The sequence below is a fragment of the Drosophila subobscura genome, chromosome E, assembly GCF_008121235.1.
Source record: "Drosophila subobscura isolate 14011-0131.10 chromosome E, UCBerk_Dsub_1.0, whole genome shotgun sequence".
Taxonomy (NCBI): domain Eukaryota; kingdom Metazoa; phylum Arthropoda; class Insecta; order Diptera; family Drosophilidae; genus Drosophila; species Drosophila subobscura.
Genome location: NC_048531.1, coordinates 10,110,014 through 10,123,171, shown reverse-complemented (window position 1 = coordinate 10,123,171; position 13,158 = coordinate 10,110,014). Strand labels below are relative to the sequence as shown.

At 48.6% G+C, this 13,158-nt stretch overlaps 6 protein-coding genes across 7 annotated transcripts; 3 read left to right on the top strand and 3 right to left on the bottom strand.

The window, feature by feature from the left end:
* Positions 1 to 56: 56 nt before the first annotated feature.
* Positions 57 to 4,030, bottom strand: LOC117891693 (syndetin). Its single transcript, XM_034797282.1, has 10 exons — positions 3,872 to 4,030; positions 3,580 to 3,792; positions 3,202 to 3,519; positions 2,284 to 3,141; positions 1,887 to 2,218; positions 1,656 to 1,821; positions 1,484 to 1,594; positions 1,105 to 1,428; positions 933 to 1,045; positions 57 to 877 (listed from the first exon to the last, which is right to left on the bottom strand). The coding sequence occupies exons 1-10, from the start codon at positions 3,935 to 3,937 to the stop codon at positions 499 to 501; spliced, it is 2,880 nt and encodes a 959-aa protein (XP_034653173.1). The 5' UTR covers positions 3,938 to 4,030; the 3' UTR covers positions 57 to 498.
* Positions 4,031 to 4,063: 33 nt separating this feature from the next.
* LOC117891701 (phosphatidylinositol N-acetylglucosaminyltransferase subunit A) lies at positions 4,064 to 5,846 on the top strand. The gene is made up of 4 exons (XM_034797293.1): positions 4,064 to 4,286; positions 4,351 to 4,596; positions 4,653 to 4,890; positions 4,943 to 5,846. The coding sequence occupies exons 1-4, from the start codon at positions 4,185 to 4,187 to the stop codon at positions 5,785 to 5,787; spliced, it is 1,431 nt and encodes a 476-aa protein (XP_034653184.1). The 5' UTR covers positions 4,064 to 4,184; the 3' UTR covers positions 5,788 to 5,846.
* A 28-nt stretch (positions 5,847 to 5,874) lies between these two features.
* Positions 5,875 to 7,026, top strand: LOC117891708 (stomatin-4). The gene is made up of 3 exons (XM_034797302.1): positions 5,875 to 6,107; positions 6,167 to 6,683; positions 6,746 to 7,026. Exons 1-3 carry the CDS (start codon positions 5,957 to 5,959, stop codon positions 7,008 to 7,010), a joined length of 933 nt encoding a protein of 310 aa, XP_034653193.1. The 5' UTR covers positions 5,875 to 5,956; the 3' UTR covers positions 7,011 to 7,026.
* Positions 7,027 to 7,356: 330 nt separating this feature from the next.
* LOC117891699 (hyccin) lies at positions 7,357 to 9,991 on the top strand. Its single transcript, XM_034797291.1, has 3 exons — positions 7,357 to 7,545; positions 7,629 to 8,315; positions 8,369 to 9,991. Exons 2-3 carry the CDS (start codon positions 7,642 to 7,644, stop codon positions 9,330 to 9,332), a joined length of 1,638 nt encoding a protein of 545 aa, XP_034653182.1. The 5' UTR covers positions 7,357 to 7,545; positions 7,629 to 7,641; the 3' UTR covers positions 9,333 to 9,991.
* Positions 9,917 to 10,951, bottom strand: LOC117891711 (tRNA N(3)-methylcytidine methyltransferase METTL6). The gene has a single exon (XM_034797305.1). It carries the CDS (start codon positions 10,886 to 10,888, stop codon positions 10,013 to 10,015), a length of 876 nt encoding a protein of 291 aa, XP_034653196.1. The 5' UTR covers positions 10,889 to 10,951; the 3' UTR covers positions 9,917 to 10,012.
* A 383-nt stretch (positions 10,952 to 11,334) lies between these two features.
* LOC117891703 lies at positions 11,335 to 13,118 on the bottom strand. 2 transcript variants are annotated; one of them, XM_034797295.1, is made up of 5 exons: positions 12,910 to 13,118; positions 12,174 to 12,851; positions 12,033 to 12,110; positions 11,730 to 11,985; positions 11,335 to 11,672 (listed from the first exon to the last, which is right to left on the bottom strand). In XM_034797295.1, exons 1-5 carry the CDS (start codon positions 13,088 to 13,090, stop codon positions 11,519 to 11,521), a joined length of 1,347 nt encoding a protein of 448 aa, XP_034653186.1. In that variant the 5' UTR covers positions 13,091 to 13,118; the 3' UTR covers positions 11,335 to 11,518. The 2 variants fall into 2 exon arrangements, with proteins under 2 accessions (XP_034653186.1, XP_034653187.1); XM_034797296.1 differs by having other exon boundaries at positions 11,730 to 11,964.
* Positions 13,119 to 13,158: the final 40 nt, after the last annotated feature.

The window sequence follows — 13,158 nt, the reverse complement described above, 5'->3', positions numbered from 1 at the left end:
TGTTCTTGGATGTTGGTTAGTTCGGTAAGAGCGCGAATCAAATCGATTTCTATTGATTGATTGCTTGAGCGGCGCTTTATTACAATTATTTGTCCGTTGCCCTCTGCCAAATAAATATTACAATTAGGTAATTAGGTTATTAATAAATAGCTGTTCATGCATCTTATAATATACATATATATATGCTTTCTCTAGGTACTTAAGTCACGGTTAATGGATAACCCAAACGCCAATTGTGTTGCATTTTGAGTGCGAGAATAGAGAGCGAATTGCATTGAGATAGAAGAGAGATTCAAAGAAAATTTAAAATTCGAAACGAAGTACATCATGGAGATCGCCTAAGTAACTAAATTGTAAGCCTAAACACAGTGTTAATTTGCACTAAACGGAATGTTAAATACATTGAATGAATGTCACGAGATTGCTCTACTAACAAAGGGTTAGCCATGGGTTAGCAACAAAATATAAATATAAATATGTATGTATGTTTCTGGGCTCTCAGATAACACTGCTCAGATTCGAGCCAGAGCTGGAGTTATTCTTTTGCGGCGTTGTCGTCGGCGTTCCCCCATTGCCCATTGCGGAACCGTCCAGCAACTGCAGCAGCCTTTGTCGTGTGCGCTTGTCACTGGCACAGATGCACTGTATCAGGTTCGACAATTGCTTGACGGAATAGTCGTCCTCGTGCCGTTGCTGCTCGATCCACTGCTCGAATTGTTCCGGTGAGAAGTAATACGTTTTGATGAACACATCCACATAGGAGCGATGCTGGGGATACTTTTGATTCGAGATAAGCTCAAGGAATGACATGAAGTTGGCGAAATCCAATTGCATGAGGGCCCGTCCTCCGGCCGAGCATTTCTTCACATTGGAGAAGCTAAATGGGAAGATTTTGGTGAAGATTTGGTTAATCCTTGGCGTTCTTAGCTTACCCTTCCACGAGCAGGTGTGTGGCCACATGGGCCATGGAATTCCAAACGTGCTTGCTGGGCACAGTCACCTCTTTGGCCGTCTCCTCCAGGCACATGGCAAAGCTTTGAATGTTCTGAAAATGGAATTGCTGGAGAAGATTGCTTGCAATGCCTTGCCCTTTGCCACACATACCCGATTCAGCACATCACTGTAGCTGCTATGCTGGTGTATCACATGATTCACATCCCACTTGACCTTGGCCATCTGCGCCAGTATGGCCGTCAGATCGATGACGCGCGAGGTGACGCAGGTGTAAACTGGTTTTGCTAGATCCAACATGTATTCGCTGTACTCCAGATAGCCAACCAGCAGTGGCCGCTCGGCAACGGGCAAAAGGTGATTAAGGTAATGCTGGAGAATATGGAATTGCTGGAACATGCTGCGTCCAGCCTCCACGGCCACAATGCGCTGCGGCAAGCCGTAGAGAGTGTCGGGATTGGCCAGCTCGTTGTTGGCCTACAAAAATAAAGATTATAAGATTGCGCCTCGAATGCACAACACCAAACCATACCAGCGAGGAAAAGTTAAGCGGCCAGAGCTTGATCTGTGGCAAAACATTCGCCTCCACAGCGCGCAAACGTCGCTCCAGCCGTGGCGTATACATATTTTCCGTGGCTACTAGCTGTGTATTTAAGAAAACTTCTATGTTATTTAAGTCTTCAATTTGTTGGACGCTTACTTACCGCATCCTTGCCAAAGAACTCGTGAACTGCGTACACGTAAAAGTCAATAAGCTCCAGCATGCAGGCCACAATCCGGGGAGAGATGCAGTGCAGCAGTTTGCACATTTGCAGGTAGCGTCCAAGGCAGCGCAGCACATTCAAGGCCGTGTTGTTCACCAGCAGTTGGCTAAACAAAGGATAGATAATTCTTTGAGATAATGCTATGGGTATAGAGGTTGGTAGTCCACTTACTTGCTGGCATCGTCAAACTCTTTGCTCTGCAGACTCTTCTGCTCGTCGTCGCTCTCCTCGCTGAAGTAGCAGGAGGCCTCGTCCACAATGCCAGAGAGTATATCCTCCTCAAGCATGGCCGCATCCAGGCCGCCGTCAAAGGGCGAACTTTTCTCAGAGAAGCGCAAAAAGTAGCCATAGGAACCATAGATGGAGCTGCCGCCATCCTGTGAGTGCACAGAGACCAGCTCGTCGCAATTATTGTTGCTAATTGGGGAATTGTTCGAGGAGGCCAACAGCGCTGTTGTCGGCGACTTGTGGCGACGCAGCGTGTGACGCACCGAGCGGAATTCCTAAAATGACAAACAAAATTTGTGATCTATGGAAAAATTAACAAGTGTTGCATTCAAAGCCTTACGGGCAGTTGAAGGATGTGCGCAAAAGAGTCAACTGGCGTCCAGGATTCGTTGTCCAAAAACAAGCAAATCTCTTCCACGCAGCAAATGTGATACCGCCTGAAGAACTCCTCACTCTGTTGCTGCATGATCTCAATTAGTTTCTCCGACTGCTCGCCACAGAACTCCACCCCCACCTTCTTCAGGCGCTGCACAATGGACATCACTTGGATGAACTGGTCGTATTTGAGCGCAGTCAGCTTGGCGCTCTGCAGGAACAGGCAAACTTTGGTCAGTATATCGTTCCAGAGTCGTGACTGGCCCTTTTTTAGCTTCTGTTGGATGTAGATGTCTGGAGAGTCGGCCTCCTCGTGGCCATACAGCTTGTAGTTGTTGTGCCACATAACAACCTGATAGTAGGAGGCCAATATGGTCCAGAACGTCTTGCACAAGCTTATCAGGCAGGGTATAAGCTTTTCCGAGTTCAGTTGCTCGCACAACTGCTCGTAGAGGAGTTTGATCTGATCGTCCTGATTGGGATCGCTGTAGCCACGCAGCACAGCATTGACCGAGGAATGAATGGCCGAGATATAGTTGATGTGCAGCTGGTCCATCGCCATGAGCGATTTATTGGCCAACTTGTAGGCCTCCTGCAGCTTGGCGTACTTGCGCGTATCAAAGTTCAGCACCATCTCATTCAGCACCGTGTCCAGTTGGAATTCCATGAGCAGCATGGTCTCCTGCAGCTTCTTGTACAGCGACTGCACGCAGTTGTATTGCATGTAGGCCTCTGCGGAGCTTTTGCATTGCAGCAGCAGAGCAATCGCCGCGCTGTAGTTATGATCTGCCAGCAGTTTCTGCAGCTCCACGTCAGTTGTGCGCTGGAAAAGATAAAAACTATATGAATATTGCATTCATTTATGGAACATTTGCACTCGTACTAGTTTCCTTATGGCCATCAGAGTGTCTAAGACCTCTTTGAGAACCTCCCGCTTGCGGTAACTGGCGAGTATCTCCAGACTGGTCGTGGTGAGGTTTGTGCGAGCGAAATTCAGGTAGGATCTCGCCTTCTGACACGTCCAGAGCGACTCCTCCAGTTTCTTTTGCGTGTCGTTGATGGCGGAAAACTCACTGCTACAGGCATTGCGCTGCTCCAATATGTTCTGCAGCACCTGCTTGGTCAATACCTTTTGCTGTGTGCGCAATTGTGCAATGGTGACCTCGATAAGCTCATTGTCGATGCCGTCGCTAAGAACTTTCTGCGGAATGAGAAGTGCCAAGTGAGAAGTCTGCTAGTGCCAGTTTCACATCTAGTTTACCTTGAGTTCATATAGCTGCGGATTGCTGTCAGGGCTGTAGTAGCATTCTTCAATGCTCTCGAGGATTTCCTGATCCGATCTTTGTGCGTTCGATGTTCCCGCCGCGGCTTCGTCGGTGGCGTCCACTTCATCGTTGGGGGAGGCATCGGCTGTTACCGTTTGGATGAAGTAGTCCGAGAAGCCCATGGCAGGAATTTTCATTTGTCGATTTGTCTGTGTGCGTCAGAAGTTTCATTGTGAGCCAAACGCCAAGTACCAAGTGTGCACGGTGGCTAGAGGAACTGTTTGTTACCTGTTTGTGCAGCAGGTCCATGAATTTCGACTTAAATTCGTCCATTTTGGCCTTGGAGTTCTGCATATTGCAGCCATGTAGAAACTGCAGAAAACAACTTTTCTTTTACTCCTCCCCTCCCCCTGGCTGATGTTAGCTGCAGCAATCAGCACGGTGTACACATACGTTTTGCAACACTGTCATTGCAAATTACACAGCACTAGGAAGCACTGCAGGCCGCACTCGGGTTGAGCTCATTTTAGTATTTATTGCATTTTAATTTGTTTTATGTGATGTCCCCTGCATGTGAGCTAGAACTCGTCAAGTGTGAAAGATGCGCATCTGCATGGTGTCGGACTTCTTCTATCCGAGCATCGGAGGGGTCGAGGAGCATGTATACAATCTCTCACAAATGCTGCTTAGCCTGGGTCACAAGGTGAGTGGAAGCCAGATAACGTATATATGTACATATGTGGACTAATCTCCAATACAATTCGCAGATCGTTGTGCTGACCCATGCCTATGGAGATTGCAGTGGCATCCGCTATGTCACGCACGGTCTCAAGGTCTACTATCTTCCCATTAAAGTCTGCTACAATCAGTGTATCCTGCCAACTGCCGTCTGCAATGTGCCCATGTTGCGGGCCGTTCTCCTCCGGGAACGTGTGGAGGTCGTGCACGGCCACTCGGCCTTCAGTGCCTTAGCCCATGAAGCTCTCATGGTGGGCTCTCTGCTTGGTCTCAAAGTAGTACAATTGAGCAATATTTAGTGTACAAATTACTGATTTTATTTTATTTTCAGACTGTATTTACGGATCACAGCCTTTTTGGCTTTGCTGACCTATCGGCAGCCCTTACCAACAATCTGCTGGAAGTCAATTTGAGCATGGTGAATCATGCCATCTGTGTGTCGCACATTGGCAAAGAGAACACAGTGCTTCGGGCACGTGTGGCCAAACATCGGGTTTCCGTGATACCAAATGCTGTAGACACCGCCCTGTTCACGCCAGATGTCAGCCAACGACCCAGCAACGAGACAAGTGAGTGGACCCAACTGTCTAGTCAGTCTGGATTCTAATAATTCTTCCGTAGTCAACATTGTGGTGGCCTCTCGGCTGGTCTACCGCAAGGGCATCGATCTGCTCGCCGGTGTGATTCCTCGCTTCAAGAACACACACAATGTCAACTTCATAATAGTGGGTGATGGACCAAAACGAGATTTGCTGGAGGAGATACGCGAAAAGACCAATATGCAGGATCGAGTAGAAATCTTGGGCGCTGTGGAGCACGTCAAAGTACGAGACGTGCTCGTCCGCGGCCATATCTTTTTGAATACCTCGCTAACGGAGGCATATTGCATGGCCATAGTGGAGGCTGCCTCTTGCGGTCTCCAAGTGGTCTCCACCAGCGTTGGTGGCATTCCCGAGGTGCTTCCAAAAAGCTTAATACTGCTGGCAGAGCCGGATATCGATGCCATTCACTCTGCCATTTTAGTAGCCATAGATAGACATCAAAAGAGTATATCGAGTATGATGAGAACTCCTGCCCCTAATGGACACATTCCTTTTGAGACTGATAGACGGGGAAAGCGAAGACAACGAAAACCAAATCCCTCAACTCCTGATTCGGTAAGTTTCTCCACTCCTGCGGATGAGAGTAGCCAAATAGAGCCTGTGCTCTGCCCGTACAAATGCAACGAGCTGGTGGAGACTCTCTACAACTGGGAGGATGTTGCTCTTCGGACAGTCAGGGTCTACGATCGAGTGCTTCAGGAGCGAGCCTTCACCACCAGCGAGCTGGTGTACGCAGTGTATCAGCATGGTTCCTGGTTTCTGGTCTTTTTCGTAGTGGCCCATTTTTTGGTCCGACTGCTAGACCTTTGGCGTCCCCGCAGTCGCGTGGAGGTAGCTCAAGATGTGTCACGTCAGCCCAGCTAGCGAACCTTAAATCAATGCTCTATTCTAGCCAATTATACATGTAAAATATACAAACTAAATTTCGTTGTCTATTGCCTTTGCAAATCCTCTCAAGTAAACATTGAGAGATTTCCTTACGTACATTTTTTTTCATCGTTAAGTTTCGTTTTTACTGAAAAAATTCTTTGTAATGGAGAAGTATTCGGAGGAGTCCAAGGATGGAATGTCGGGCACGGAGCCGCCTCGTCCGCCAGAAAGTCTTATAGATCTGGATATGGTACGGCCATTAATGAGAGCATCCTTTCTTGGTTCCGTGGCAACTGAACGCAATGTCCCGACGAGTGAGTTTTCCCTGCTCTCATAGCTCCACTTGCACTGAGTCACTCTTCCTCATTGACAGCCGAAAATGTAGCTCCTAATCTCTTGGAGAGAATCTTTTACCTACTCTCGGTCATTTTGATGGTCATAACTTTTCCCATTTCGGTGTTCATGTGCCTTGTGATCCTGCAGGAGTACCAGCGAGCGGTTATTTTGCGCTTAGGGCGCCTCCGCCCTGGCGGACCGCGTGGTCCTGGTCTTGTTTTCACGTTCCCTTGCATTGATGCGTACATTAAAGTGGACCTGCGCACCACATCCTTTGACGTGTCGCCTCAGGAGATTCTCACCAAGGACATGGTGACGATCAAGGTCGACGCAGTTGTCTACTACAGCATCAAGCAGCCAATTGATGCAGTCTTGCAGGTGTTCGATCATAGAGGAGCCGTTGAGTTGATGGCCAAGGCCACGCTTCGTAATGTGGCAGGCACCCACATGCTGCTAGACCTCCTCATGTCTAAGGAGACTCTGTCCAAGAGAATTGAAGCCATTCTTGATGATTGCACCGAACCCTGGGGAGTGCGTGTGGAGCGGGTGGAAGTGTAAGTAACTCGACCACGTTTCTTCTCTTTTGTGTACCGAAATGTCTCTTGTGTCTTGGCAGTAAGGAGATTCTTCTGCCCGACCAGCTGCGGCGAGCTCTGGCCGTCGAACAGGAAGCCTTACGGGAGGCAAAGGCCAAGGTAGCGGCTGCTTTTGGAGAGAGAGACGCTGTCAAAGCCCTCAAGGAGGCTGCCGATATAATGGAGACAAATCCCATTGCTCTGCAATTGCGTTATCTGCAAACGCTCAACACAATCTGCAATGACAAAACACTGTCCTATGTTTTTCCTTTCCCGGTTGACATTGTCAGAAAGTTGATGAAGTAATTTCAAATAAAATGTCCAATGTATACACCAATCTAGTCTGGAAGTATAAATTAGTGTTGATAACCGTCTCCAGAGAGCAATCAGTGGAAGAGCTCTTGCAGTATTTGTGCCAAAACAGAGTTTTTCAACACGCACAGCTGACTTCGACCAGACAAATTTGACTTTCAAAATATGGTTATATTGCTTCCCTGTCGCTACAGTACCTCCAAATCAGATAAGATTAACAATTTTAAGTAAATTATATAAATAATTTATCTCGTGTGTCGCATGTAGTGGGATTTCATGGTATATTTCATCCGCTTTTCGTATATTTTGGTATCTATAAGACCGCGGTCACTCTGGCAGCGATGCAGCCCTGCGCAGATAAGCAAGGTTTATTTGGAAAAAACAATTACGAGGGTGCGAGCAGCAGCGGGGGACGGGCAATAAATTAATTAAGCACTGTTAATACATAATTCGCGGCGATAGGTGTGCTGTAATCCACATTGATAGATTCAATTGCCAGGCTACCATTACGTGTGTTGTTAAGGTCAAGGTGAGACCAAGGTTCACATTCGGAATCTCCAGGTCTCCATTGGTGGTGTGGTGACATTGTGAATGTGACTGCGACAATTTCAGGTCGCTGCTGGCAATGGCCGAATTGGTGAGAGACTGGCTGGCGGACTATCAGCGGACTCGAGGGCAGCCAGCCGAGTCGCAGGCGTTTGTTGTGGAACATGAGACGGACCCGGAAATCGCCGAGGCCATCTTCACCATATTCAATGAGAGGCAGCGCAACGAGGAGATGGTTCACGACATTTGCCAGCAACTGTTGTCCTTCTATAGGTCGCCGGAGGTGACGCTACACAAGTTTCCGTTGCAATTCATTCCTGTGCTAATCTACACGTACCTGCATGCCGTTTCGGCGGGCGATAAGAAGGCGTCTCGCGGAGTGGAGACGCTGCTGATTTGCATTTATAACGGTGAGGTGTCCACCGACGATGGCGGCCAGAAGGTGGTGGTCTTCCGTATGCCTATCCTAGCCCAGACGTCTGTGTACCACGAAATGAAGAATCTTCCGTTGACCGATCTGCGCCGCTGGGAGGAGAACTGCAACCGCGAGCTCAAGTGGGGACCGCATCAGCGGATTGAGACGGTGAATGCCCAGAACCGCATGCGGATCCTGACGACACTGCTCTTTTGCTACAACCAGCACGTCAGTCAGACGCAAAAGTCTTCGTTGCTGCATCTATGCCGTGTGACGTCGCAGATGGTCAATCAGGGATTCACCACCAAGTCCGGGCATGGCCATCGCATGAGCTATGGGTGAGCAAAATCAATTCATTGCCTTGATTTTATTTTAATCCAATGCATTGCAGATCTGATCCAGCGACGGGGGCCACCTTTCCAAAACCATCCTCTCCGCGCATTCCACTGTCGTCGTCCTTCCTGATCGAATTGGTGCACGCCATTTATTTTGCCATGTTCAATGGCTATGGCACGATAGCCATACAGACACTGGACGACATACACAACCGTGCCACATATGAAATGTACACGGAGCTCATTCTGGTGACCAGCGCTGTGCGCAATTCACTGCATGCGAATCCGTCGGGGCAGCCCAACGACGGGCCAATGGGACTGAGCGTAGCCCTGACACCTGCCACCAATACGGTGACCACATCCGTGTCGAAATCCATGATCACGAACGCATCATTCCGCACGAAAAAGCTGCCCGATGACATACCCATACAGGTGCAGGACCTCACCATGCAGCAGAACCCACAGCAGCTGGCCAGCGTCACGGAGGAAGCAGAGCCGGGAGCCAAGGAGTCGCCGTCGACCAAGGAGAGCTCGGGCACTCGTACATCCATCATGCGGCCGAGCATGGAAGGGATCAAGGCCCAGGCGCACAAGGCCTTGATCGCGGGCTTCAAGAAATCAAAGGACAAGGAGAAGGAGAAGGACAAGGAACCGCCGAAACCACCGCAACGCAAGTTCGACAAGCACACGCAGCGCAATTCGCTGCTGCAGCTGCAATCGGAATTGAATTCGAATTCAAGTGCGGAGCAGCAACCCCCCTCCGATATGCTGCCGATGCAGACGCTCTCGCTGATCAATGAGAACGGCAGCAACAGCTTCAGTATTGACAGCGACCTCAACGATGGCAACCAAGGCGTCGTGGCAGGCAGCGGGGCACTGCCCTCGATAAACAGCAACACGAACTCGGTCACGAGCAGCGACATGCTGACCAAAAGCTTCGATTCCAGCATCGAACTGGCGCCCCTGGGCCACAGCAATAGCAACGGCGGCAAGCTGGCGGAGCATGGCCTGGTGGAATAGTATCATCCCACAGCCAACAAGCCAAATCCAAGTATCAAGTATATATATTTATTATCACTATTATATATATTCGCAATTTACTGCTGGGTATTAGCTGATCGTAACCCGGGCGCGGATCAACTGTAAATCTGAATGTAACGCAATACTTAAGGAACGTTTAAATTTCTTAAAATTTAATGGGTTCTCTCAGTTATACGATAATGTATTCTAATCCTAATTGTTGGTAAAATCTACATTACTACTTATGGAATCCATGTACATATATATATGCATGTAATTTGTCGGTTAATTTGAATAGTTTAAGTGGTGCAACTCAGAGCGGAGCAGCGCGGGGCCACCCACTCGCCATGCAGTAGTTATAGTCCCCCAATTATAACTTTAATGAGAGCGAAAGGATGATGAGCAGAATGTACACATTTCAATGCATTTCATTTGGCATTCGTTAACTACTGCAGAGTGGCGCCAGAGCGGATGGGTAGGGTTCGGGCGAACAAACTTTAATTGAATTTAACAGGTATCCATTCTACTTTGTCCCTAACATACGATAGCATATGTAAACTAATAGATACTACTATATACATATGTACATGCATACAAATATTTATTGAACGTTGACTTGAACCATGTTATTGATTTAAAATAAAATCGAAAACTATATACGTAACACTCTTGGCACATTGTCACACTGCTTTTTTTCGGAACTTGCCCTGCAGAAAGATGCGCGGAACATCGACGCCCTCTTTGATGTTAAGAGTTCGCCGATGGACGTACGCATTGGTCAGAACCTCAAAGCCGCTTTGCGTGAATAGCTGAGCCACCTCCTGCTCGGCAAAGTAGTAGCTTCGTGTGCCATCCTGGCGTACGTACAGATTGTCTGCGATTTTGTTTCCTGGCTTGAAGCGCAGCTGGGCCATGTCGTACAGCCCGTAGTCCCTGAAGAGAACTAATCCACCTGGCTTCAGAAGCCGCCACAGATTCTGCACCACGGCTTCGAACTTGTGTGGGTGAATGGCAGACAGGACAAAGATCATTGTGCACACATCCAGGCTGCCAGCAGGTATGTGCTCATGCACCTGTTGCGTGGTAATGTCGCACTGAAAGGCCGTAATGCTGCTGGGATCGTAAAGACGATTGGCTCGAACAAAATCAACGGCTCGAGGCGAGAAGTCGCAGGCGTAAAAGTAGAATCTTCCACAAGGCACACACTCTTCGTTGCCCTCCTCCCTGGACTGTTCTTCCAGCAAAGGAAACACCAAATTACCCACGCCGCAGCCCACCTCTAAAAGTGTACGCCTCTTTTCTGCTTCTCGGCTGTCACTCTGGTCGAGTAGCTCTTGGAACTCGCGTGTCGTCCAGTGGCGATCCTTGAAAAAGCGGGTTTCATTGCGTTTGTAGAATATGTCCCAGTGCCGCTGGGCATCCACTTCCAGTTTGTTGGCTTTGAATTCAGGCACAAGCCGTTTGTTTTGCTCTTCCAGCTTTTGCTTTTCTTCCGCCGTGAGCTCCTTCGCACGTGTAGTAAACACATCTGCTATTAGCTGATCTCCAGTTTCCATAGTTTCTGTATTAGTAAAGTCGAATTATCACAAAAGGGCAGCACATGCGTTTGTTTACAAGTGTGGCAGTGTGACCGCGGATTTGTCGATCAAATATATACCTTCTTATTTTTAAAATATACCAAAATACCGATGTATGTCCATTATCAGGAATATTATTCCTCGATTTTGATATTCGGCTTAATATTCCCAGCAAGTTTGGATGCTGAGCCCTAAAAATATAAAATTATCGGATTGATTAGTTAATTTTTCACAAGATTGGCTAGTTGTCAAGACTCCATTAAGATCATTTACAAAACAAGCGTTAACAAAGAACAAACTAAGCATAAAACGTAGGTGTTGGGCCACGCCACCTGACGACGAACCGGGTCTTCTCGAAAAGGTCACATTGGCAATAAGCCAGTTCCGTTCCCGATTACATGTTCCACAGTGGGCCATATTCTGACTGAAATCCAATAATTTCTTTATTGCATTCTTAACGTAATAAAGCGAACATTTCAAGTACATCTATTAAGAAAACAACAAATAACAAAATGTTAATGAATAAGCAAACCAAACGTACGCTGGTTGCTTTGGTCTTTGGTCGCAAGAAGGGCAAAGAGAGCCATCGTCATCTTTGGCATTCTCTTATTATCTGCCCATGATAGTTGGCTCGTCCGCCATGGCCACCTCGTCGTTAGGCGCTTTGGCACCCTTCTTCTTGCCAGAGTACCAGAGGAACATGAGACCGCAGAAAATGTTATCCACAAACGTGAACCAGGCCAAATAGACGCCATATCCATAACTGCAATGAAGAAGCTTTCCTATCGAACACAGAAACTCACGTGCTGGCGAAACTTACGTTAATTCCGCACCATCCGGATAGGCATAGAACAGGTGCTCCTTTGTGTAGTCAATGGATGAGAACAGAACCTGGATAACTACCAGCGCTGTGGAGGCGGCCACCAGATGAATGCCGCCGGCCAGACGCTTGAACATGTAGCGAGGATTCATGAACGTGTAGAAGGAAAAGACGGCGCCCAGGCTCATGACGAACAGCGTGATGCAGGCAAACGATGCCTGCGTTCGTATGTAATCTGAAAGAGAATACCAACCCACTGCCAATTACACTCTGTCTCCCAGTGGCGGCGTCAGTGGCACCTACCCATTAACTCGTCGTCAAAGCCGGGCTCATTGCGCAAAGCGTTGGAGTTGGGGAACATGTCGATGTATTTGCAGCGCTCTGTGCGAAGAAACGAATCAATTTGGTGATAATTCCGTTATACTGGAACCAGTGTTCACTCACGATTGGGTATGTAACTGTAAAAGGCTGTGTGACCGCCTCTTTTCGGCGGCAGTGGCGGCACTAGGATAAGAATCACACGCTCATCGTTAAGCACAAAGGCGGGTATGTTGATGTCGCGAATGTAGGTGGCCAGGAGACGCACCACCAGCGGGTAGTCTGTCCAGTTGCTGAATATAGCCTCTTGAGCCACCTCCGGGATCACATAGTAGGACCACGTGTTGTTGTACTTGACACGCTGCAGGGCGGAGCCGAACGTCTGCCGCGCTATGATGCCTTTGACGTCCAAGGGATCGATGGGTATGGGCTTGATGGCTGTCGCATTGAACTGCCGCTGGTTGTCCTCCGTGGACATGACCAGCTTGCGGAAGGCGCTGCGAAACGTTTGAAACTCCTCCTCCTCGCCCCGTGCCCAATGGGCGAACATTCGACGGCGGGCCGACTCCGTGAAGCTGTCCGAGTCGTTTAGCTTTTCCTGGGCAAAGTCCCTGATGAACTCCATGTGGGAGAGATTGCGCTTGGCATCGTTGATGTTAATCTGGGACGTGTAGGACATGGAGCTGAAGTTGCGGACCACCTGCGCATTGCTCAGGGCATTAGGCACGATTGTGTTGCGGCAATGCCGCCACAGACCCGAGTGCGAGGACATGAAGAAGCGTCGGGACTCGGGTATAAAGATGCCTAAAGAGCCCCGATGGCTATGAAGCATTACTGAATCACTGTTAACACTTTTACGCACCTTTTCCGCCGGATATAATGATCCAGTGGTCCGTTGATATGGCCACAATCCAGATAAGCAACGAGATGACCATCAGCAGACTGCAGCCAAGCAACAGACGACGCTGAAACATGTAGGCCTCCATCAGGGGACGGCGGGCCTCGTCCCGACCAATTGTCGATGTGGATACGTCGCGCTTCATTTTGTGGCTGATTCAAACACAACAACACACACGCTCACGCTCCCCTCGTTAGGGCCCCGACAACTGGG